The sequence below is a fragment of the Rhamphochromis longiceps genome, linkage group LG2, assembly GCF_057381845.1.
Source record: "Rhamphochromis longiceps isolate RC_006_pf linkage group LG2, R_longiceps_female_GT1.1, whole genome shotgun sequence".
NCBI lineage: Eukaryota > Metazoa > Chordata > Actinopteri > Cichliformes > Cichlidae > Rhamphochromis > Rhamphochromis longiceps.
In genome coordinates, this window is record NC_140558.1 from 30,579,878 (window position 1) to 30,607,092 (window position 27,215).

Consider the following 27,215-nt stretch of genomic DNA (forward strand, 5'->3'; position numbering starts at 1 on the left):
CGTGAGGAGACAGTGGGGGTGACATAAACACAGAAAGGCATAACTAAAGTGTTCACCAGGGAGAAGGGATATATGCAGTGTATATTGAATTAAATGCACAGTGGCATTTATTCCATTTACTTAATAATAATATTACAAATACGTGGTAAAATACAAGATTGTGGCATTTAGTTATATAAAGTGTTTTTTTATGTTAATACAATTTCATCAGCACATTGTCAGAAAGTGGTTAGACTCATTTATGCCCCTGGTGCACAGCAAATGTCTGAGCTGTTGTTTACATATGTCTGTTTTGAGAAGTATGAGCATGTGCCCTAGATAAGCCCATAGGCTTAGGCAGCATGCAGCCACCACTCAAACATATGAACTCATAAACGTCTGCTATCAAATAACAAAAGAAACTCAATTAAGAGAAGCGATCTGGCAGGGATTTCATCAAATTAGGTGACTGACGAGCTTGGTCATCTGGAGTATATAGCATTTTTCATCTAATATCACTTGCAGACGTCTTGGAATACGGAGTAAGTTTAGCTGATAGAGGGGACGAGAAGAGCAGAGCCGCCACGGAGGAGGTCGTGTTCGAGCACAGTGACAATTTCTTCCGACAACGTCCCATCTGATTTTTGCTTCGTCAGCATCCTCTTTAGAGCAGGGATGTCGTATTTAATCAAATTACCTGCAGGAGCTGCTCCTCCTTTTATTAATTTATTGGCAGGGTGGGTAAAGGAGCTCCTTCTGGATGAGTGTGTTTTTGCTCTTTGAAACGTGAACCAGAGGAGGCTGAGCTAACAGGACCTGACAGTGGCAACCGCCCTAGCACTCGGCTGTGAGAGGACCAGTCGGCTCTTTCACTCAAGCCTCATTAGGGATACAGTGAGAATAGTCATCTGAGGCTCAGAGACAGGAGCTGGGTCTGGTGCTGCTGCCCTTCAGAGAAAAAAAAATGGATCAGGCTCAACTGTAGATGTCAAGAGTTTGAGGCTCAGGAGCTGTTATGTTAAACGATGGTGAGGATAGTGGGCTCTTATCCAATCACATCTCCTTGGAACACAAGATGCTGATTTAGCGCCGTCGATGAACGATCTGTGATATATTTGTAGTTTAATCACATAACTGTAAGGTTAAAAACCCTAATCTAATTCTCCATCAAAGCCGATTCTGCCAATGAAGATAAAAAGCAGACGGTTAACAAAACGCAGCGAAGGCACAGACAGCGAAATTAACAAGACTGGAAGCTGCTCTTGTCTCCATCCTTCCCCCTCTTCCACACCGCTTTTGCTCTGCGCTTTGGCCTTCGGGCTCTCAGGTGTACAGTGCATCTGGCCAGCCTATAGGGTGTATGGAACAAAGCCACAGTGACATTTTATCTGACGGTAGCTCCTGTGGGGCCTGAGCCATGCTGCCAAACTGTCAGGCAGATTTCAGCACGATGAGGAGGGGGAAGAAAGCCAAACAAACAGAGCACTGGCACAATCTCCCATCGCCAAGCAGCGCAGACGAGCACAGAGAGACGTCCCTGGGGATCGCAGGAGGCCGAGATGAAAGCGAAAGCGAGATCTAACCTTTTTGTTGTTGATGGAACCTAGTTCTTTAGTGCTGCTAGATTAAAAGCAAGAACTGCGAAGTGAAATGAAAAAGGAATCACTTCAGCTGTTCGAACACGGAGACCCTTAGTGGAGACAGGACTTCCATATCAATTGAAACGAAGAAAATAGAGTAAATATTGTCGTCCTTTGTGGGACATGGATACAAGTGTGTTTTGTACAGTGCGTGCCCTCTGTGGTACATACAACGGGCACGTAACGACCACACTCCCTCCTGTAGTAGAATTATGGTAATCACACACAGTATTTCAAAAGCTTTTCATCTATTTTTCATTTCTCGCTGTTCTCGGGGTGAAAGAACAGGCATATTTCATCAACAAAGCAGTACATGAAGCCAAGCAAGACTAGCACCCTCACAAGGTGGAAAGTTATAAATTCTGCATATGCACAAAACCAGTGGTTTCAGATTCTATGATACAGAACTGCTAATATGGATATATCTCATTTGCTCAGTGCTGGTGAACATTTTGTTATCAAAACCACATTATCACACATTCAGTAGGTGACAGTCTAGTGCTGGATATTCTTCTTCTGCTGGTCTAATAAAAAAAACGGTGCCCTTGGTTACAGTTCAGAAAAAAGCTGCAGCACTGACCCATATTTGTTTATTAAAGGTGCTTTGCTATCTCTCTGCAGCATCCATTTTTGGGGAACCTTGAGGGGGGGATTGGCTTTAATACACTAAATGCTCATGTTGACAGTGCCTAATTAAAAATGTGGCACAATGAAGCCACCACCCTCACTCTTAGATATAGGGTTGGTATTAACCTCCTGCTGCTTCGTGAGCAGATAAAGAGATATTGATGTTAAGCTGGAACTTGAGCTGAAGCCCCAGGAGTCTGTGATCAAATCCCCAACTTAACGCTCCACTGTGCACTGCGTAGCCTACTTCACCTTCACATGGCCCATCATGCCCCAGCTTATACCAAAGTGATCCTTTCTCACCATTCTCCCGGCATGAAAAGGAGGCTCACAGTAGAAAGAGATGGAGATCAGATGAAGAAGAAGAAAGTAAGAAGGAGAATGATGATTGAGAGGTACTTGGCACTTCCAGGAATGTCCGCGGCAGTGTCAAAGTTCACGCAAGATGGGCAGGAGCTAATTACAAGGCTTGCTGCTTCTGGGGCTAGCAGCATCAGACCTTTGAAAACAGGGCCCAAAACTTCCCTTTAAAGTGACAGACACTTTAAAATCAGCCTTAGTCCATTACTTAGTGGTGTCAAGCTTTTAAGAACAAGCCAATAAGCAGCTAGTGGGAAGGTTAGACCTTTATACCTGAACTCAGTTTGTCAGCAGTGCTGCTCACTGCACTGGCTGGTACAGATCTTGTACCTTTTTCTACATCAGAGAGTAAGTGCATGCTATTACCATTGGCCAGAGCCGCTGCTCACATTGCCATCATTTCGGCACTTCATCAAATTGATATTGTGGGAAAACACACGGGCAGTGCCCAGTCTTTAGTTCATAAACACACCCAGACTCTCTGCCAGTTTCCACTGGCTAGTGTGCTGGCCATAGACCTAGTCAGTGCTTTTGGCTGATAATATGAATGGTAATGAGTGACTGGCTGTTGGGATTGAAAGCAAAAGCGCTGTCATAATTGAGTTAGATTAATTAAAGGAGCTCCACTGTATTCTTACAGATCAGTGCATCTTGTTAGAGGGCTGTGGGTTGAGGCGCTCGAGGGGGTGTGTTTTTGGCTAAAGTGTATGTGTTTGTGCATGTGTAACCTGCAGATTGTGGGTTAGGAAGGTTGTTGTGTGAGGAACTAATTGAAATGAGAGGCGATGTGCAAGTCTCCGCCAACATGGCCAGTCCATTTGTCAGGGTGACATCACTGCACTCACACCCCATCCATCTCGGTGCAGCACCACAGAACCATGCTTCTCACCGTGATTAATATCCATACCTCCCTCACTGCGCTGCATAACCCCACCACCGTACTCACACAACACCCCACCACAGCTCCACACATGCACATCCACAAGCAAACAAATACTGACACACACACACACACTGTTGGAAGCCCTTCTCTGCACTCACCTGCACTCACTGCCATGGCGCTCCCATTTACTCTGTAATACACACATGGCTGGAGCCCAGAGACAACCCAGATATGCACACATAACCTTCCCAGTTGTCTCAAACAAAAAAATGTCCTTGTAGTTTTCAGTGGGTTTGAGTTGGTTGGTTTGGATGTATATATGTATATATATTAGTTTGGTTTTTTTGTTTTTTTTTGTTTTTTTGTGTGTGTGATAAGACCGTTTTCTCCAGTTTGAGATGATTTGAGCTTTGTGACATGGCACATTACCCTGCTAGAAGCACCCACCAGAAGATGGGTGCACTGTTGTCGTAAAGGGATAGGGATTGCAACGCGGCAATGCACAGGTAGGTTGTGGTATGTAAATGATGGTCACTTAGTAAGAGGCCAAGAAAATATCCACCACTGCCAGAACCATAAAATGCAGGATGGATCCATGTTTTCATGCTCCATGTCATCCCAAAACCTGATCCTACAATCATAATGTGGCACCTGACATTAAAATTCAGCCGTCCAGGCAATGTTTTTCCAGTCTTCTGTTGTCCAGTTTTGGTGAGCCTGTGTTAATTGTAGCCACAGTTCCCAGTTCTTAGCTGGCAGGTATCTGGCTTGTTCTTCGGCTGTTGGCAAACAATCAGAGGCATTTTCTGCATACATTTTTTCAGTTACTGTTGCCTTCCTATCAGCTCAAAGTTTTCTGTACATTCTCATCTGATCTCCAGCATCAACAAAGCATTTGTCCCCAAAGAACTATCACTCAGGCGTCTTTTTTCTTTCTAGACAATTGTAGAGATGGTTGCTTACATCAGCAGCTTCTGAAATATTCACAACAGCCTGTCTTTCACCAACAACCACCAGCAATCAAATTCAAAGTCACTTAAATCATCTTTCTTCCCAATTTTGATGCTCAGTTTCAGCAGACCATCTCTAAATGCATAAATATATTGATTAGATATTTGCGTTAATGAGTAGTTAAACTAGTAACTAGTGACACTGAATTTACCTCTTGCTTTGTACATTTAAGTTGACTGATTGTCTTTAATCAACTCAGTTATTAAGCCACCTATTTATGTGCTTTGTAGTTTTCTTGGATTTCCCACATATGAGCTGTGTGTCTGTTTTTGGATGTCGCCCTTTTGCCTGCTCCTACTGGATTGTTTGTCATGCTGCTTGCCTTCCTGATCGTGTGGTGGTTAGAAGCATCACCTCACAGCAAGAAGATCCTGCATTCAATACCAGTCTGGGGCTTTTCTGTGTGGAGTGTGCATGTTCTCCCCGACTTCTTTCTCGGTACTCTGGCATCCTTCCACAGAAGAAACATGCATGGGGTTAGATTAATTGGTGATTCCAAATTGGCCATGGCTGTGAGCGTGAATGATTGTCTGTCTCTCTGTGTTAGCCCTGCAATAGATTGGCGACCTGTCCAGGGTGTACTCCGTCTCTCACACTATGACAGATGGGGTAGGCTTCACCCCCCCCCCCCCCCCCCAATGACCCTGAAATGTAAGATGGATGAATGGATTTTTGGACCTTATTCTGCCTATGTGCGTCCTGCACTTGGGTCATTCTCCTGTGGTGACTGTGAAAGCATTATTTTTAAAAAAAAGCTGTCATATGTAATACAGTAGGAAATGATTTGTCATCTCAGATTGTCTTTATACTATATGCCATGATTCCATTTCACTTTATCACTGCTGTCTTTGACAAGCTTAAAGGATAAAGCCAGTGATATTCTATATTTCTGCTATTGCCAATAATACCTTACTACATCCCTCAATACTTTTTGACCATCTGTGATTCTTTTCCCAAGCCTGATTTTTACTACTAAAGGTAGTTTTATACCAGAATTTATTGATACAATATATAGAAGAGAAGCGCCTTAAGACAACTGTTGTTGTTTTTTGGCTCTATATAAATAAAGTTGAATTTACTTGAACATGGAAAATCTGTTACCATTTATTTTAATAATAGAACATATTTAGAATCATTTAACCACAGTAAAAAGTTATATGGCACACATGATCTCTGATTCTGCACATTTCTAGATCACCAATTATACTTAATCACTTTTGTGACACTGACCATGTTACGTCCTTTGTGAAAGAGAAAAACACACAAACACATTTCAGTGTGATTTAATCTGCTCATTAGAGGCTTGTCTCAGTAAATGATTTTGTAGCCATTGTAGCATGGAACATGGCATCAGAACCAAGTGGAAGTGTCAGAAGTCAGAGTCATACCTTGTCCAAAGGTTATGAAGGGCGAAAGAAACAGCACAGAAGCTGGATCAGGTGTATCCAAGGTACAAAAGAGAGACTAAAAGTGACCATACATGAAGCTAGAACATCAACGTAAGCAGAGTTAAAGGAAATAAAAGCACATCAATCTCCAATTAGTTGTGTAAAGAAGTCTATGTAGTTTTCTCTGAGGATGAGTACCAGTCTGTCAACCAGCCTTGGAAAGGCAAACTAAGCCAAACACTTGGATGGGCTAAGACCTACCAGCACAGTGGTAACTGTAAAATGGCTTTTTGCTGGAATCAAAAAGTCAGACATGTAGTGACATCATAAAAAAAAAGCACTTTGGAAGATTTTCAAATCATGCTGGGGCAATGTGGGTTGTCAGGTTTTACACGAATTTGTTGAGGCTCTGCCAGCTCGAGTGCATGCTGTCGCTAAAGCACAAGGAAGGCAGGGCAAATATTCAAAGATAGTCTGTAATTAAATTTATGGAGAACATATGTAGATTTATGTAGATTGCATGTTATATGATTTATGTCGATTATATTATATTAATTTAGGGAAATTATGAACCATTTTCATCTGTAAGGGAAAAAATTGTATTCAATTCATAACAAACACAAAAAAACAAATATATTCTAGAGCGACGTAAGAATTTTGGTCTCCAGTCTGCTTTTTCTTTTCTTTTTTTTTTAAATCCAAATTTTGTTCATAAAATAGCTAGACTCGGAAGATTTAAGCAAATACTAGAGTGTATTTGTTGAGGACAATTTTCATTCTTGGTTTTGTTAGGCTATAGAGTATTCATGGTAGCACAATGAATTCCATCAGTCTCTGAATAAACTACAAGTTTATTGTAATGGAGGAACATATCATCCAATCATGTGGTTCTGACCAACAATAGAGGTTCTAGTAAGTAGGGACGAGCTTTATTAGGCTTTGGCTCCACAGGTAGTGCTTGAGAAGGATAATACATTGTTATATATACTTTTTCTCTTTTCAGGACATTTTTTGAGAACAAGAAAACATATATTATCAGCATTCTTCTGCTTTACAATTCTGATTTGTACAGTCAAACAGGTGTAACATGCAAATTTTCTTACTGCACACAATGAGCACAAACAGCACATTTCTGTAAAATTATTGCTTCTTGTGAGCTTTGAGGCAGTTTCAAATTAGAACACAGCCCCACTGGCAAGAGCGCTGCATTGTGTTGCCAACCATATTGTACCCATCTGAAGACAAACACAAAAAAATCACTCATTCAGCACACACACCACAGTGCTAAACCTCTGGAAAACAGATGTTCGTTCAAATTTGCTGCGATAGATTTACAACTCAAGTTGGCAGGTTTCAATAAATGAACAAATACTTGAAGGCAGGATTTACAGTGTCGCAAATGGAAGCTGTAAAATTGGCCGCTGGGGCTTGTTTCTCAACTTTTTCAGGGGTAGGGTCAACCAAAACTAAGCTCGTTATGGCCAGCTATCAGAGCTACTCCAACCTGAGGAGAAGTGGAGTTAGGCTTTGAAGATGCTCTAAATGATGACCTTTTTCTCCTACCCTGCTCCACTGATGTGCTTTGATAAGCTGGGCTCTGATCTCTTCTGTGGTATCACTGCATCACTGCATCACTGCACACTGCGCCGTCCTCTCCGAGCTGGCTTGCGCTAAACTTTCTCACCACGCCCTCAAATTACATCACCCAGGCTTGATGTCATTTTTCACACCATGCCTTTGAACTTGTTCAGCCACAGGCCAAAAAAGTGAGGCAGAGCACCCTGACGATGTCTTGTTTTGAACAAAGGATTATGATTATACTAAGAGTGCATTTAAAAAAAAACATTAGACATTAGTAAAAGAAAATGATTGTGCAAATGTGAAATATATCCAGACGACGCGTGCTCCTCCAAGTAGAACCAAAGTGCTGCTTAACCTCACAGTTGTGGCTCTCAAACACTACTCTCTCCCTCTCCCCTTGTGGAAGCATGCAAGCACGCCTCCGCACCAGCTGTGAGATGCAAAGCTCCCCTTTGTGTAAAAGCCTTTTGCTGTCTTTGAGAAGCCTCTGTCCATGCTATTATGTGAAAAGAACGACAATAAGAGACACGGCAAAGAGAAAAGGTGATGGGTTGGGGGAGGCAGAATGGAGAAAGACACTGAGAGGAGGGGTGGACAGGAAACTGAGCCAGCGAAAGGGAAGGATGGCGAAGGGGAGATCGGGAGAGAAGCAACGAAACTGACAGCCCCAATAGTCGATGTATGATTGATGGAGTGGTGCTCGGATGCCAGGGGTCATACATATGCAAACTGCTCATTTGTAGTTGCTGCCAGAGCTGCTGTTCACTAGAGCCCTTGAACAGTGTCGTCTGACCACTGGGACACATCGCACAATCAGATTAAGCAGCCCCCGAAATCACATGCAGGACGACCAGCAGCTGCCACGTGCACCACCGACTTTGACTTACAGTATCTGTTTTTCATCCCCCGCCTGCCATAACAGGCCCTCGTCTGTCTGTAAGAGATCTGAGTTTTAGGGGCTCAGATATGTGTCAGATGAGCTCTGGTGTCTGTGCGGCATGGATTTTCCCTCTTGACATTTTGTTGTAGGTTTTTGTTTTGTTTTGTTTTTTTCTTATTGCTTTGTTGCACACAGACCACATTTTCCATGTGAGTGGCTCAGTCTGTATGTAGTAGCACAGTATGCATAATAATCTACCAGAGGTGGGACCAAGTCATTGTTTTGCAAGTCTCAAGTAAGTCTCAAGTCTTTATCCTCAAGTCTCAAGTCAAGTCTCAAGTAATGTCAGGCAAGTCAGAGTCGAGTCTCAAGTCACTGGTGTAAAAGTCCGAGTCAAGTCACAAGTCTGAAACTTTGAATTTCAAGTCCTTTCGAGTCTTTAAAAAAAACAAACGAAAAAATAATGTTGCAGTTATGCTAAATGTAAATATTAGACCATGTAATTTTAAAATCTGTGTTTTTCTCAACACATACAAAATAGTGAACTTAGAAAATATACACAAATTGTGAAATTGCACCTCTTTAAAATGCAGCTCAATTAAACCTAGCTCCAAGAATAATTTTCACCGACAGTTCTGAGATAAGCTGCATGTTATTCTTGGATGCGGTTGTAGGACCAGCTTTAAAATCGCATGACAAAAATATCATACACATTAAAAAAAACTGTATCACCAACGTAGCCTGGAAAACATTTGCTAGTTAGATGAAGTCAGCTATCTCATCGTAGCATATTTATATGCATATTTATAATCATACGGTTCTTGGAGTGAGTGCATACACTCATGAAGTTTAGTAACTTCCGGTCACTGCAACAAGCCCAGGTACAGTTTACCGACGGATGGGTGCAGGACCTTGAAATGCACCGTGTAGAACGAAAGACCATCGTACGTATCATAAGTTTACCAGTCTCACAAATCGTCTTCATAAATACACATTCGTTAACCGTTTATTAATAGGACCTTTGAGCTCAACGGTAATTAATTAGTAGTGGAAATAATTTCTGGTAGCATCACAGAAATGTAGCAGTGACAATAATATTGTATGCTGTAATCGTACTGGGCAATTAGTGATACAAAAAACCTGTTTTATCCTGTGAATAAAAGTATATGTTTTTGTCAGTGTACCATAATAACAGAAGCGAAACGCAATATTGTGTCAGGACAATTCACTATTTATGCACAATAAATAAAGGAGCATAGCGCGACAATTTCTGTTCAGCGCCAGACTTGCTTGTAACCTATATCACCAATTATGTTAAGAAAAATGACGCATTAACTACAACAGCAGACTGACCTTTGTGTAAATGTTTGGAGCAGATTAACCTGTGAGCTGGAGGGTTCTGGGACGTTATATTTGATCTTTGAATGGCTGCGATCCAGGCCATCCGTCGCCTCTTTGTTACTTCGGAAACATGGCTCGAACAATTTCTCTTCAACGACGTAATCCGATAACAACCGATCTCTTTACCCGTCGGCTTCCCGTGGCTGTCATGCGACCGGCTATTGCAGTTAATAATACAACAGCTTCTTGACATTTTTGTGTTTCTTTTTATCGCTGTATAACTGATTTTAATTGAAAGCCTGCGTGCGCTAGTACCGCTTGCCACGAGTTCCCAGAATCCTTTGCGGTTCTACCCGTGAATGACGTCACATTTTCAATCTCCATATAATATGCATGTTAAATTTTATATTTGGGGTAAAATATCAAGTCTTTTCAAGTAAACCAGTTCAAGTCCAATTCAAGTCCCAAGTCATTGGTGTAAAAGTCCAAGTCAAGTCACAAGTCTTAGAACATTTTTTCAAGTCAAGTCTAAAGTCATAAAATTAATGACTCGAGTCTGACTCGAGTCCAAGTCATGTGACTCGAGTCCACACCTCTGTAATCTACCTCTAGCAGCGTCCAGCCGACACCCGGCATCTACTGCGTCCGGGAATCTTTGTGCAGCTGAGACTAATGCTAAGCCAAAGCAATTAGGTTTCTTATAATCATCTGCGTGTTGACGTTTTGGGAAAAGACCTGCAGTATACTGACTGTGTTATGATTTGGTTTGAGCTTGCAAAGTGTCAAGGGCTAGGGCCTCGAACATCAGACGGCTTTGTTGCCATGTGAAGCGTTGTGATTTTTAAAATTAATTATTAATTTGCGATGAGGCCAGGACAGAATCGGGGTGGCATGCAGGGGATGGGGGCTTATGCATAAATTCTTTTAACCATTTTCTGGTTTAATTCTGTGCTCATGTTATATTCATTAATATGGAATAAGTAATTTATTGGAGTGACAATCAGAAAATATGTGATTTTCCCACAAGTTTTTATTTCTGTCCACCGCAGAAGCTGTGATGTGGCGTGGATCACAGAGTCTTCTGTGTTCAGCCATAAAGAGGCTTTCTTGTGCTTTTCCGCATTTCACTCTTTCGCTCGCCCTGTTTCTATAGCTCTCTCACTCTCCTTTTCTCAGATCAGACTGTGCTCCAGCCACGCTATTGGGCACCGAGCTGTAAACAGGAGCGGCACACTGATCCGAGTCACCTTCATTCAGGCCCATGCCCCAGTCGCCTCACACACCATTTCTTTTTTTTCCTCCCTCTTTTTGAAACTCGTCAGTGTTTTGAATCCACACTCCCAAAAAACTGGTAAAAATGTCATGGGTACAGCTCCCTGTGCGGAGGATGGACCGCTGGGTATGCCCCTTGCTCATCGTGAGCCTGACACATAGGCCCTTTATGTGGCTGTGAGGAGGGTGGCCCCTTCCATCCTCTGCTTCTCATCCACACCCCAGAGGCTCTCATTCAACCCAGGCCTGGCTGGGGGGAAGTTGAAGCTCTTTTGTATTGGGGGGGAGGGGGATTCTTAGTGGGGGCTGTCAAGGCTGTGACTGTGTGCGCCTTTATTTCCCCAGAAAAGAGATGGGGTGGAGGGGGTAGAGATAGAGGGAGAGGGCAAGAGGGAGGCCGGAGAGGGAGGAGTGGTTCCAAAGGAGAGTTTGGACACAGAAGGCCTTGTTAACCGGCTCCCTCAAAGAGAGAGAGGATGAGACATAGAAAAGAAAGACGGAAAAGGCAAAGTAACACCAAGCATGAATTTTTTTTTTTTTTAAAGCCAAAAAACCGTTTCCCTCTGTTACGTCACTGTGTTATTCCCATTTTACTCTACCCTTCCCTATCTGTTCCCTCCATCTGTCCCCATGTAAGCTCAATCTTCAGCTCAACAAGCTTTTGCCCTCCCCCTCACCTCTTCTCAACCTCGTCCATTAGTTTACGCACATTCTATTATCTGGGAGAGCGGGCTAAAAGAGATGTCTGGGGTCAGAGCGATCATTATCATCACCCCTTGCTGCTACACTTGTGAGTTATAGCCCACCATACTGGAAACAGACATTTAAATCATAATCAATAAAGCAATATCAATGCTGAGAAGCATGGCAAAAGGAAATCAGGCTCCAGGCTCTGGAGGAAACACATACTCTGAGACTGAGACGGTGGCACGCACATATTGATGAAACATGATCAAGCCAAATGAAAAAAAACACACACACAATATGTGACGTCACGCTTTGCACTTTTTTTCTAATGCTCAACTAATGCACATTGTGGCTGGTGTGCAAAAATGTGTGAAAGTGGAGCGAGCGCGTCATCATGAGGGGACGATGACGTGCCGTAACCGCTATCCGACTCTCTGGTCACGTTAAGGTAACTAGGGAAGCAATGGTACTTGCAGGGGTAGCCGTACAAGACGCACACAGTGTTTCGTCCAGCAGGGACAATGCGAGGAGACAGGTGTGACCTGACCCAGCTGTGACCGGACCACGTTCTTCGTTGCCGTTGCAGCTGAGATCACGACTGAGTCTCTGTCTCTTTGCTGCCACGAGGAGAAAATGCCAGTTGCCCGCGTACAGAAAAAGTGAACCACATCACTGTCAGGGAAGAATAGGTTTGGGACATGATACAAAAACTCATCATGTAATCAGTCAGTATAAATTACAGTTCTAACACACAGAGAAAGGCTACACAATCACTGTTATTAACTTGCACAGTTTGTGGTGAATAAGATACTCTCGTGCAAATATAATGCATAATCCAGCTGAACTGCGCAGACTTGTTGGATTCCATATTTAGAAATCTTTGTTTCACCCACAAAGACCATTTGAAGTTACTATTATTATTATTATTAGATGTGGTTCTTTTATAACTTCTTTTCTCACCAGATGTTATTGAAAACATTATGGATTTGCTTTATATGATTTAAGAATAGCAACTTAAATAACGCTTATTTTGATGATTTCTTTTCTCCGCTCAAGCCAACACGTCCCGCTGAGGCTCTCGAGCTTGACGTAGGAGATGAGTATTGTTTTTGAGGTGGCTTTTTTAATGTTTTAAGAGAAAAACAAAGCATTAAGTAAATCACACATTATCATAGGGATTGGGTTTTGAGCATTGCCTCACTTACTGAGTGAAGTGAAAATACCCCACAGCAAATCTATAGTTTGTTACAGAGCTCGCAGCAGGCAAGAATAAAAATGTAGCAGGGAAAATTAAATGAGTACAAATGATGTGTTTAATAATTAATAATTTATTTGTTTACACAGATCAACTAGAACTATTTAGTATTTAATGATGATTTCACGTTTGCTAAATTAACTGGACTGGGACACTGTAATTGCGTATACAGTTTGGTTGAAAGTTAATCGTTGACATCATTTAAAAGATCATTTGCATATTGATTTGAATTTGGGTAACTAACAAAGATGGATATTGTTTGATACTGTATTACAGTTTAGAATTAAATGCTCTTTGCAAAGCACCTAATGTTTAAATGTTTTTTTAAACATTTTTTGTTAAAAATCAAATGGAAGTCAGGTTGAGTAGTGCAGTCAAGCACATTGCCAGCTTGATCAAACACTTCAGGAGCATTGAGCTTCAGTCCAGAATCCCAAGGTCCTGTGTAGGTGTGAGCTGTGAAACGAGAGTGCAATGCACATCATGGTTTATGTGCAGCCAAAGCCCACGCAGTGCTGATCAGACAGGGATCATCTGCTATATCTGGAATCTATAACCCTGTCGCTGGTGCTTAAGGGGAAATTTGGAGAGCTCAAACCAGAACCAAAGTGAAGCTATACAGTGTGTTATGTGTCATTGAAGTAAGCTTACTTTTTAGTAATTTTTTTGTAATCATAGAGGAGACTGAGGTGTTTTATAGGTCATCAACTCCAAATATGTACAAAATGGCACATCCATAGTAAAAAGTCTGCAATGTAAAAATAGCAATAGGCATGCATAAAAACAATTACTTTGCTATCTTAATTGCTTTCCAAAGAAAATACTTTCTGTCACCTTTCCAATTAAAACATAACCAGGAGCTATATTAGATGTATTTTTAAATGGTGCCTGCAGCATGTCTTGCTGTCTAAGATATTGGATTCCACCTCTACATTTTAATGACCAGTTTTATTTATGCAGAGGAATCAACACGGCTAAACAAGAAGCCACAAAAGACCATAGCATGAAACTGTGTTTTGTTTTTCTTTTTTAAACTGTGCCAGCTGAGGATTCAGCTCTAATGATTTACATCTTGTTATTTAGCAATGCCGCATATTACAATGCCACATGGATAGTGTTTACAGTATCTTTTCAATTAGCCTAACAGTTGTACAGAGTCCGTTTTCACATGCCAGTCTCCTGACATTTCTTAACCCAACTGACATACACTTGGTGAAGTGTGAACCATTTTGCAAATGAGGGTTATTCTGGGAGAGTCACGTCTCTCCTCCCTCTCTCTCCCTCTCGCTCTCCTCCATGCACCCTCGAGAAGGTTGTAAAAGCTGTTGTCCTTTAGTGATGACGGAAAGCGAGGAGGAGCCGCGAGAGAAAAAGAAAAGGAAAAGCTCTTCAATTAGAGCCCCGATTTCTCCTCTCTCCGTCTGCGTCTGTCTCTTTCACTCTCACTCTGCATGTGGCCTGCTGCTCTGTCATCCTCAGGGATGCATCTGAAGGAGACCATCTGTTGATCCATTTGTCTCCTGCTTTGCTTCCTGTGCCACTGCCTCTCTCCAATCGATGATCAGGCCTGGCCTTTCCCCTGCCCACCCTCTTTGTGTCTGCCAACAGGCCCTCAGGGCGAGGCGGGTTTGCTGTTCGGGTTGAGATAGGAGATTGTGCCCGGATTCAGACAAAGAGAAATGATAAGCAGTGGAGAACATGCTGGGTTTTTGTACACAGACTGCTCACAATGAACAAGCTAATGACCACAGAGAAAGCTACTTTCTAATCAGTGCTCATCTAAAGTGAGCATTGTTATGCTGACCTGAGTCAAAAAAATGTAATTCTTTTTTATGCGTTGCTAATATCAAAACCGTAATCTTCTTTCGCTTTGACAGTTTATCCTTACACGGATAGACGACAGACCACGAAATAGATGTTAGGAACAATGCCGAGATGCCGAAGGACCACCGGAGGCTTCCAAACATTCACCACCAACACATTCATTGCTTGTGAAGTGTTTGGCAGCGTTGCTGCTAAAGAGAGTGGGGTGCTGGTTTCCACACATCACCCATCTGTCACCTCACATGCATGCTCATGGGTTTGACGGACACCGACTCCACCGTGGGGACTTTGGGGATTGCTTGCCCTTGATCTTCTCCCGTGACTCTCCATTAACCATCAGTCGGCAGAGCTCAGGCCCTGGAGAGCAACTGGGAAAGGGTGGCGTGTGAACACAAGCGCTGATGTAGCCAAGAGAAATTCATTGTCCAAATCTAGCAGATTACTGACATGGAGGAAAATGTACATAAATAGTGCTGGATGTAAATGTTTTGACTGTAAGTTCGTTGGACTATGGAGCAGGAGAGAGAATGGTAATGACAGGATAAAACTCAGAACACGTGTGCAGTGTGTGCGTTCCATACTGCTTATTTTTGCAGCATTTGAAGCTTTTTTTTTTCCTCTTTCTCTGTCCGCAGAGTTTTCATAGATTTGCAAGGTTTTCATCACGGCTGCTCAATATTGTTGATGATGGGTGTTTACCCAGGGAGACATGGCATTGATTTCCAATAAAGTGCAGATGGCATGCGGTCACACACACTCCTATTTTACCAAGAGCCATCCAATAAGTCATGATTTCACAACCGCAGTAACCTGGTGTTGTGGTTCTTCTGACAAAACCGGGGTGGGGTGTCCGTCATTGTGGAAAACCTTTAGTGGCTAACAACTTTATGCCTGGGATTCATTTGACTTGCTTTCACTGCATGGCTTTTTAATTTCTTCTTTTTGTGTTGCAGGCTTCCTCAGCACAGGTGACCAGGCAGCTAAAGGGAACTATGGGCTCTTGGACCAAATCCAGGCTTTGAGATGGATCAGTGAGAACATCGGCTTCTTCGGAGGAGATTCCAATCGCATCACAGTGTTTGGTTCTGGGATCGGAGCTTCTTGTGTCAGCCTGCTCACGCTCTCCCATCACTCTGAAGGTACAGTGGGGCAGAGGCGCCGGTGTGGTGGGGCTGTGTGTGATATAGCTGTTCAGCTTGTGCCTGCTGGTGTGCAGGCTTCTTGATATTATCTAGGCATGCAGGTAGTGAGTTACAGCGAGTAATCTAATCGAGTTCACTGTGCAGCATAAGAAATGTTTTAAGATGAAACAAGTTTGCATTCAAATGAATGTGATTTTCAGTCCAGAAATGGAAACTTCACGGTGGATTTCAAGCCACATGTGGGCTTTGGCATATTCTGCCGGTTTGTTAGTATTCTTCCCTGTACCAAAAAATGGGTGTAGTGTGACACTGGAAGCAAGACACTGTATGTTAAGGAGAGCTTTTCAAGGTAGCCACGTCGTGCTAAATGGTGCACACTTGCAAGTTTTCTTTTTTAAAAAAACAAAATCACAATGTTTAGCTGCTACTTTAATGTCACCTCATGATGATTTACTGCTCATGTTGGACTTGTCTTTAATGCAACATGCAAGCTTGACTTGGACATGAAATAAACATCCCTCATACTAATCCTCCTCTAATGCATCACTAAATTCAAATAGAGCATTACAGGTAAGTAATTGCTGGAGGCCCAAATGCATAATACTGAAAGTGAAATTATTACATGTTTTTGTGCAAACATTTAAAAGTCATTACTGTAAGGGACCGCATCCTCAATTAGATTTGACATCATGGATGGATGCATGGATCTGAGGTTGCAGTTTGGGGAAGGCCTTCATAAGGACTGGCTGCAGCTCCCAAGCTGGGCTGGGGGAGGTAGGGTGAGGTACAAAAATGAGAATGAATTGCCGGTGGTGTAGGAAGGGTCATTTAAGGCATTATGGGTAGTTGTGGCTCAGCAAGTAGAGCAGATCGTCTACTAATTGGAAGGTCATTGCACAGTTTTGTGGCTACTCCAGTATGCATGTTGAAGTATCCTTGGGAATGATACTGAACTTTGAGTTTCCCCAGATCCATCCATTGCAATGTGAGTATTAGACAAACTATATATATAAGTACCAGTTCATTTACCATATAGTCAAAGCACTTGAAGGGGAGTGTATGAGGTGCTGTCCAGCTCCTAAAATTCAGATAAATTAACTCTTAATTGACCACAGTTGTGTGAATGCGACAGGCTGCAGTCCGCAAAGCGATGTTATATTTTTTTATATGTTATTTTCCAACTGAGAGATTTTTACATTTAGCCAGGCTCATGTAGCCTCATTGCAAACATGTTAACAAGCCACAAACATGTTGCTTTGGACACAGATGGCTGGAGGTGTAACACTGGGCTGTTACTGTACATTACATGGAAATAAACCATATCAAAGAAACCACTCTTGCAGTAGATAGAGGCCTGGTCCCAGACAGTGTTGTGGCCACAAAGCTATTAAGCGATACACCCCCATCACTACACACACCAGCTCAAACACACACACAGAAGCACACACTATTCAAGAACAGAGTGAAATCTCTCTTCTTGGATTTTTGATTAGTGGACCAACCAGGGTGAGTTTGAAAGAGGTCATTTGATCGTCTCTTCCTTGGAACCCCATTACAGTGCCAAGGATTTGTGATATGTTTTGCATTCTCCAATTTGCATTAAAGTGTTACTAATTGCCTTGATTTCCTCCGATGACTGATGACTGCTTTTGAATTGAATTTTTACCATAAATGCCTTTTTTTTATTCATACTTCATAATGCTACGCTCCATGTAGCATGTTATTATACTGCCAGAGAAACCATCTCCTCCCAGTAAATTGGATATTACCGGCTCTGTTTTTTCCCCTGAATGGAAATGTATGCCCCACTGATGGGATAAGAAAAAAGAAAAAGCCAGTAAAACTTGAGCGATCCTAGCAAATTGAAACAGGAAGCCTTCTATCACGCCAGGACTCTTGCTGTGAATGTTACCAATGGCAATCAGATTTCACACAGACTCTCTGGGAGCACAGATTGTTGTAATTATATAAAGTTTAGGACTGGAGTGGGCTGCTGGATGTGACAGGAAATACAAGTGAAGAAATGTCTTTTTGCACCTGCTTTCACAGCCTCCACTGTACACCACCCCGCCCCTCCTTCGGTCTTAAGCGTCGAAGCGAAAACTGGTAAGATGCTGTTGTTGCCAAGGCAACGTCACAAACAAGAAAGGAATCAAAGTGTCCGGGTCTACAAAGTGTTGAAAATTAAGGATAAAAATATATAATCAACTGAATTACAAACTGTGACACAAGAACACCTGGTTTCAGGTGGCCTCTGGTAATGGACTTGTGTAATGATTTTCTATCCGTGTCAGCAGACTGTTGCATCTCTGATAGAGCCTCTTATATTGAGCTTCCTACTTTGCAGTCTGAATGAAAATTAAGTCAGAAACACCACTCACGGTGCATCACAGCCCCTGAATTTATACTCCAACTTGCTTGCATGTAAACCCTTTTCCACTAGAGAAGTAGTATTTTCATAGTAGTGGTACATGTGGTATTATGGAATAAGATTTGCATCCCTACATACACAAACATTTCCCTTCCTGTTCTGCTCAGATGCACGATAATGAAGCCCAGGTGAAAAAATAAAAAAAGAGGAAATCAATGATGGCACACTGTACTGAAGCTCCCTGGTGTGTTGGTGTATTTAATGACAGTATTCCCACTCTTACGGTACAAAGTCTGTCATCACCGCCTGCAGTGCATAGACTTTCCATCTAACCGAGACTCTTTTCATGCCTGTTGGTGGCAGAGTGACAACTTATTTTAGATGCTCCATGCTCCTCCTGAAGCTTATTTAATAAGCTGAATTCTCCTATATCATCCTGGCCCTCTGGCCTCTCTCTTTGATTGCCTGCTCCGCTGGCCTGGCCTTGGTGGCGTTTTCGTGTGGGTGTGCCGAGGGCTCCAGTCACAGGGTACATCCATCACGGAGTTTTCCCCTCCTGGCCCGTGTGGAGGCTGGTCTGGATGCCTTCTCGCGAGGGCTAGCTTTTTTAGACCATGGTGCCTGCCCTGCCTCGTCCTACATCCAATCTCATCCTTACTTCACCCATCTGTCTCCTTGCCTACACAGTCAGTAAAAGCATGCACGGGACATGCTCTTTTTCACCATGTGCCAGTGCGTCTCTCTCCCTTGTCTCCCTCTCTAGGTTTCTGCTCCCTAGTCTGCAGCATGTGTGGTGTGTTGCTATTAATAAGATGGCTGCCTTGTCTGGTATGTGGCAAGCAATCTTGCTGCACATCTGAGACTTTGGAAGCAGAATGGTCATTAAAAGCGCAGTCTCTCTCGGCGGGAGAGTGTTTTTGACCAGCTTATTAAATGTAGCTCAACAGTTGTGTTCCCACTGAGGAAAATCTCTGTCCCCATCTTCTTTTTTTCTCCATCTTCAAAAAGAAAATGGCTAAAGAAGTTCAAAAGAAAGGACATTAGCAAGTCCCATGTATTATCTATCTGGCATCGCACAGGCGCTAATTAAACATGCAGATTTGGCTTTTTCCCCTATCTCCTAATAATCGTTATGATTTCAAAATTGAGATGGCTTTTCTGTGCATGAGCAGAATACCAAGTGCCCAGTGACTCAGACATGTGCATTTGTACATATATCTCTAGAGATTCAAAGAAGTGTTGCTCAATTCAAAACCCAAAGGAAATATACTATGCCATTCACACTCAGTGTCAGTGTGCATCTCATCCCCGCACATATGTCAGCACAGGCGTGTCCATTCACAGCTCACACATGAGGGAAGGGCTAGGTGTAGAGGCGCTGAAGGTCGTTTGGTTTCTTTTTTCTTTTTTTTCCTTCCTCCCTCTCTTCCAGTAAGCAATCAGGATAAAAGCTCCACTTCTAAGGAAGTGCTCCCATTTTAATGGAATGTTCTGGACATTAAAGACAGCTAGTGAGGAGGATCCTTCATGCCAATGTCAGCTTTCATTTTTATTAAGACTTCTGGGTTATTGAGAACCATAAATACACATGTTAAATGCCTGGGTTTTATTACAGAAGTGCAAGGAGTACAAATGCATTTTAATGCAAGACGCCTCCTCGCAAATACTTAAACCCCATGAACCATGAGGGCAAGGGAGCAGGTACTTTGTTTTCAGGAGAGGGCATAGGTTTGAATCTATTTAGTGGGAAGAACAGGAGAGGATTTGATTAAGTGATAGAATGTGTGATTGGATCTGGAGAAACTGAAGATCAGAGCGACAGATTGTTTTTGCTTTTTTTTTAAAAAAATCTTAAATATGAACTTTATTACAGGCCACTGATGTTGTTTTAAATTTGCGAGTGTCTAGTGTTTCTAGTGTCATTCTTTCAAAATGTGTTTTGGAAGACACTTACAGAGCATGTTTAGCCAGGTAGGTAAGATACAGCCACAAAGCTTCAAGAGTATAACTGAGATTCAAGCAAAGGTTGATTTTGAACATGGATTTAGCCCTTCTCGTTTCATGGGATTTGATAGATCCACAAGGTATTTTATGGCATTTACTACCATCGGGGACTGTGGCCCTGAAATCATCGCACAAACAAAACCTTTATCAATTATTTATTAATGCTGTTAAGGGGGATTCTTTAACCCAAATCCTAACAAACTAAATATGAAAGGAAAGATTAAAAGAGAGTCCAAAGGATTAAAATCAACAAGTGAAAACCAAGTAAAACAAATAGCAGGCTTGTTAGAGCCATGAGTCATACAGTGATGGATATTACAACATAAGTATGCACTTACACAGAAGGCTAACTAAAGCATTCAGTCTTTGTTTATAGTAAGATGTTGTACAAAAATAGCTGATTGTAGTGTTAACCTGCTGGCGTTAGCTTGCCAATGATTGTAATTTAAAGAAATATTAGGCTTAGCGTTCTTACACCACGACAGTGGCCCCTGCTCATTCTAAAATGGGCGAGCATTGCTCAATCTGCAGCTTAAAGAAAATATCAGCACACCAGAACGAAGACAAGATGGAAGGAAGCTCATTAGCATGCACGAAATACCAGACCTAGTGTCGAAGAATGGCAGTTTCTACATGCACGGTACAGAAATAAACACTCAAAAAGTACAAGCAGGAACCTGCAATAGGTCAAAAATACACAGCCTGACATGTACTTGTTCTTTAAAGCAGCCACACTCCAACTTCTGCGCCACTTTACTCCCCTTTGCCTATGAGAGTATTAATTTAGCCTTCCAGTGGGCGGCTCATTGGTGTCACAACATAATAATGCGGAGGTGATAATCAGGTAACACTTATTATTCTTCAGCAAGAAGAAATCATAAAAAAACAGTAAAAACTCAGAGATGATTAACAAAAGATGATTTTTTTTTTTCATGTTCAGCTCTGGCTAACATATAAGATAAGATAAGAAAGATAACTCTTTATTGTCATTGCACAGTCATCCATAGTACAATAGTACAATGAAATTGGAAAGCTGTACGTCGGCACTTCATATAACACAACACGACATGATACGACACATCACAACGCAACACAAACAACACAACACAGTATATTAACTTAGTAATAAAAAAGAAGAAGAAGTGTATTTGAATTCCACACTGTTATTATTGCACATTAATTGTTATTGCATCTTGTTATAAATATAAATATTATTATTGTTACTGTTTTTACCGTTGTTACCTCCCCCCCAAAAAAGTCCAGGTAGGTAGCCAGTCAGGTCAGCTATTTGCATTGATTAGGACTATTGCCCTGTTGTAAAAGCTGTCCTTGAGTCTATTTGTTCGGGACCTCAGCAGCCTGAACCTCCTGCCAGATGGCAGCAGCTTAAACACCCGCTGTCCTGGGTGTGTACCGTCCCGTAGGATGCTGCGTGCCCTCTTGAGACAGCAAGTGCTGTACAGGTCCTTCAGGGAGGGAAGAGGATGTCCAAGGATTTTTTGGGCCATAATGATGACTCCCTGGAGTGCCTTTCTGTGTGCTGTGGTGCAGCTGGAGAACCACACACCGATGCAATGTGTCAGCACACTTTCAATGGAGCAGCGGTAGAAGACGGTCAGCAGCTAGTGGTGTGGAGCTTTGGGGAGCGGGGCGATTGTGGCCTATGAGTTGGGTGTTCGTCTTGTAATTGGAAGGTTGCCGGTTCGAGCCCCGGCTCGGACAGTGTCGGTCATTATGTCCATGGGCAAGACACTTCAACTACCGCCTACTGGTGATGGCCAGAGGGGCCGATGGCGCGATATGGCAGCCTCGCCTCTGTCAGTCTGCCCCAGGGCAGCTGTGGCTACAACTGTAGCTTGCCTTCACCAGTGTATGAATGTGAGAGTGAATGAATAGTGGTATTGTAAAGCGCTTTGAGGGGTCCCGAAAAGCGCTATATAAATGCAATCCATTATTATTATTATTATTATTGTAGCAATGGCATCTTCAGTTGATCTGTTAGCTCTGTATGCAAACTGGAGCGGGTCGAGTGTGGGTGGCAGGCAGGACACGATGTGACGTCGGACCAGTTTCTCGAAGCACTTCATTATAACAGGTGTTAGAGCAACTGGTCGGTAGTCGTTGAGGCTGCTAATGTTAGTACGCTTTGGCAGTGGGACAATTGTGGCTGACTTTAGGCACGGCAGGATGCAGGACTGGGACAGTGAAGTGTTGAAGATCTTAGTGAAGACCCCAGCCAGCTGGTCTGCACACTCTTTTAGGACCTTTGCGGTTACCCCATCTGGTCCGGCGGCCTTCCTGGGGTTCACTGCCCTCAGTGTGCGCCTCACCTCATATTCCTGCACCATGAGGCTTGGGCTGCTGCTGCTGTCCGATGTTTTTGCTGCTGCCGCCTCTGGTCCCTTCACCTCAAAGCATGCGAAGAAGTGGTTCAGCTCCTCCTCAAGCGCCGCGTTACCCTCAGTCAACGTGGTATTGCAAGGTTTGTAGTTGGTTAAGTGCTGAACTCCCTGCCATACCTGTCATGAGTTGTTGTTGCTGAAGTGGTCTTCGATCCTTCTCTTGTACGCTGCCTTGGCTTCTCTGATGCCTCTTTTCAACTCAGATTCTGGTTGGAATACACCAGGAGACGTTTGTCCACAGTGACACTGTTGACACAGAAGTTAATATATGAGAGCACTGATGTTGTGTGCTCTTCAAGGTCCTGATGTTCGAACACGCTCCAGTCCGTGTTTTCAGGGGTTGCTCTGTAGCCTTTTTGGATGTTGCTGTAGGCTTTATCCAGTGTGTGTTTTCCCCCTCATTGCACATTTAATATGCTGTTCAAATACTGACCTTAAATCAGCATGGTTGAAGTCCCCAGCTATAATGTGCACTGCACATTAACATATGTGATGTGTTACAGTTTCAAGCCTGGTGGGTGTGTACGGGCAAGGCTGTGTGTGTGTGATCCAAGAGCTCACTGGTGTCATGGCTTGTGCGATCCTGTTAATTTATGTATTCCATACATTATAACTTTGTAGATTTTCATTCTGTTTTACACTGGACTTTGAATCTCTCTCAGCTTGAGAAGATTCAAATTTTGAAGGTCAATGTAGGGACTGATTCTGACTGATTCCAAAGCAAAAACAGGGGAGAAAATAAAGATGCCATCTATTTGAACTCAAATAAATCTGCCTGTTTTAACTCAGTGCTTGTGTTGGCATGTGCACCCAACCTCTGCTCTGATAAGCATTTATGATGCACACGCAGGCTTGTAGTTGTCCTTAGAGTAAAGAACACAAACACTGTTGTTCTATGCATGCTTGGAATTGCAAGGGTGTGTTGAGCCTTGAAAACTTGTGCTCTTATTCACTGGTGCATCTTGAGATACAACACGTAATTTAAGGCTAATATATATGCTGCTTTAAATTACCCTGTCTTAGAGAGTGAAGAAGGAGGCCAACAGGCTGCATGAAGTGTTGCAGTGAATCACTTCTTTAACTGTAATGTTGGTCTACGTCTGGCTATGACCTTTGAAAAATAACACGTGTGGGTTTTCTTTCTGAAACAAGACTCATGGGACGTTCTCCTTGCGGAATGGCCTACAGGCCTGCTAATGTCCCTGCACTGAGCTCTTGCTGTACAGATCTAGAGGTGCAATCCATCTACGTTCTTGGCCCACTTCATTTGTGTGGGTTCACCCATCCTTTCCCTGTCTGGTTTAAGCGACAAATAAAGGTACCTCGCAAGAGCTGGAATTTGCCTCAGAGTCGCCAGGAAAGATAGCAGCATAACCGCATCCCTGGGATGTTATTCATACACCATGCAGCTGCCATTGTTGTGCAAATGCATCCAGCTTGAGAAAATTCAGGGACAATTGTCAAACTTGAATAGACCCCATTTCTAAGGTGTCAAAAGCATTCAGCGACTCGGCACTGTAAAGTTACCTGGGTGTTTGGGGCAACAGAATGCCTCTATCTCGAGGTTTGATTTGGCTGTTTGCTGAAGGGTGTCTGTGCATTTCAGGGTGTGAAAAAGACCTATGCGAGATGAGAGAATGGGGACGCGCCTTGTCAGGTGCTGTATTCTTCCACCTCGATTGACAAGAGCGATAATTAAACCAGGGGGATGCCATCTCTGCGGAGCAAGAATGCTTGTATTTATTTACGCTGACTACTCAGCTTTGTTGTCTGCCACATACCGTCGCCTTCATTGTGTGGAAAAAGCAAACTGCTTTTAACAAGTGGTCTTTGTGACATTTTTCAGTCACTCTTCGACTTTGTATAGTGAAGCAAAATTGCCTAATTTTTTCCTAAACAAAGACTGAGGATTACCCACCAAATAAAAGGTATTACACTCTTTTTGAAACTGAAAGAAATTGTAAATAGCCTAATTCAAGCAGCAAATTGGCTTTTTTTTTCTTCCAAAGCTCCGCAGAAGGAAATTGAAATCAAAGTTGTGCTTAGCAGAAGGGGAAAAAAAGGAAAAGCGCCCCACTAGAGTAATGTGAGGTGGGAGGGGTGTTATGAGGGGAAAGAAGCCTTTGAGGTCAGATAGCCAGTTTGAGGTGAACACTCTAGAAAATAATATCCAGTCGGACTGTCCATCAGAGTGTGGCAGCTTTACCTATCCCTCACCAGGAGAGAGCCGAGGAATGAAGAATTGACAAATGGTCCTAAAATGGAGAAAGCAGTTTATTCAAGTGCTCCAGACATTAGTCTGTCTCAGCTTGCAGCAGTTCTTTGAGCCTATAAAGCATGGAGTTATAGGTGTTAAAGAGACAAGCAGCAGGTCAGAGTAAGAAGCAGTGGATAATTGAGTACTTTAGTAAATCCATGCCTCCATCAACCAAGGTAATACCTCAGAGCATTGCATATACCTGCAGCCCAGGACCCACAACTGGTACGATAGACCTCAGCAGCTTGAGAGACTCGTGGCACACACGGGCTGTCTGAGCAGCATTCTTCAAGATAATACAAGGAGACCCATCTGGTGATGTATTGCCGAGATTACTTTTGGGATCTAATCGCAGCTGATGAACGAGGTCACTACAGAATATGTCATCTGTTTATGACCTGCAGTCCCCGGTGAAGACGCTGGCGAGTCATTAGTTCAGGTAGATGTAATCTATGAATCATTCTTGATAAATCATTGTCAAGGGCGCATTCAAACAGCTCCTAATAGACAGTGACAGCAGTGGTGAGGGGAATGGTGGCACAGCTCCTCGCTGTGCCCTTACTGTTCTTTGATCCTCTTAGGCTTTGGATCAATCATACCAATAGCTGCATCATATTGCTCCCAGACTGTCTGGTCTGCTTCCTCTCTTTATTGGTCTAATGACTTGATGGAGGTTTCTTTCCGTCTGTCTGTCTGTCTATTTCCTCGCTGCACTCATCCCCACTCTAGCACCTTCATCTCCGAGGCATTTTCTCGAGCTCCTTTTCCTTGTTCTCAAAGCAGTTTCTTTCTTTCTCTGTTGCGCGCCCTCCCCCGTGTCTCTTCTCGTCTTCTCACCATGTCTCCCTCTCTCTGCCTCAGTCTTTCTCTGGCACCAGTGTAAAGCATCCATTATAGAGCGATGCATGGGTGTCTGTGTGAGTGGGAGAGAGGGACTTGGCACTCCTCCTGCCCCACCTGCAGAGGAAGCACTGACAGCTGAGCACTGGGGGCTCATCGTTCCCCCTCCTCCTCCGCCCATCTCCACATCTCCACTGACCTCCCTCCTCCTCTCACACCTTCTCCCTCGCTTTCTCTCTCTATCTCTCTTTGGTCGCTGTTGTTCAACACAAACCGGCCCAATTTCTGACGCTCACTATCTTCCCTTTACGCCATTTTCACATTTCATTATGTCCATCTAGTTTATTTCTTTCCTCTCCTTATGTCTTCCTATTTTGTTGCCCTCTTTCCTGCTTGTTAAAATTAGTTTTTTGCTCTTTCTTTCTTTTCTTTTTTTTTGTTATACCCATGATTGTTTGTACTCATTCATTAGGCATTCTGCACCAGGCAAAAAAGGCCGGTGAAACGTGTTAATAAATACATGGTTGTTTCTGTGTTTGTCTGCCAGATGAACAACTACAGTGTAATTAGCTGAACTTTCCCCTTTAGCGATGACCCCGAGCACTCCGTGTTTGCTTGTTGTAGCTGACAGCTCACCTCCACGGCTAGCTGGGTCAGTCCTTCGGTGGCTGTGCATCTGTTTTCTCGGCTGAGGGAAAGAAAAAGCGCTCAGTGTCTCTGCATGAATAACAGATGGATACTGTGGAGCTGCTTTTAAAGCACGCCATGCTTGAAAGCGCCATCGCGTTTCTCGTCAATTTCACAGGTTTTCATACCATGTGATTTATGTGTGTACATCCTCCGCTGGCGGAAAAAGGGAGCCTTACCAGGTGTTTCCGAGTGCTTTTCGGTGATGTTTTTCAAACTCCTACATTATTTTCAAATAGGAAATGTATGATTTTACTCTCACTCCATTCTCCTCTAACTACTCCATCCATACAAAGAGAAAAATACTTGCCTGCTTCATGATTATAGGCATCCAGAAACATATGCATCGTTCTGTTTACATTTACCCTACTTGGTACAGTTTGTGCTTACAGACAAGATGGTTTGAAGGGAAATTTGTTTTTTCAGTGTGCGATAAGAAATGTCGCATAGGAAAAAACATCAGTCCAATTACTTTGCAGTTGGGCCGAGCTCGTGGGATTTTCTCGCTGAGAGCCCATCACAGTGTGATGCAGACAATGATATTCGTGTATACCATCTGGATTCCTACCAGTGACATAATGTGCTGTAATTTACACCTCAGCTCTTCACTGTGCGTGTGTGAGGCTGTGACGTGCAGTCGCAAGCTGTAGCTCCGCATTTGAGTCGTTCAGTTCCGGGCAGTGCAAATGTATTAGCTGTAAAAATTTGCATAGTCTGAGCACAATAAAATCCCCAATGAGACGAACTTCAGCAATCATGCTGACAAGCAGAAACCCCTACTGTA

At 43.0% G+C, this 27,215-nt stretch overlaps 1 protein-coding gene across 2 annotated transcripts in view; it reads left to right on the forward strand.

Annotated features, from left to right (window-relative positions):
* nlgn3a (neuroligin 3a) overlaps positions 1-27,215 on the forward strand; it is a 132,349-nt gene that overhangs the window by 73,522 nt on the left and 31,612 nt on the right. For both annotated transcript variants that reach the window (XM_085422399.1, XM_085422391.1), the window contains one exon: positions 15,682-15,867. In XM_085422399.1, coding sequence (XP_085278525.1) covers positions 15,682-15,867 — 186 coding nt within the window. The remainder of the gene's footprint in view (positions 1-15,681; positions 15,868-27,215) is intronic.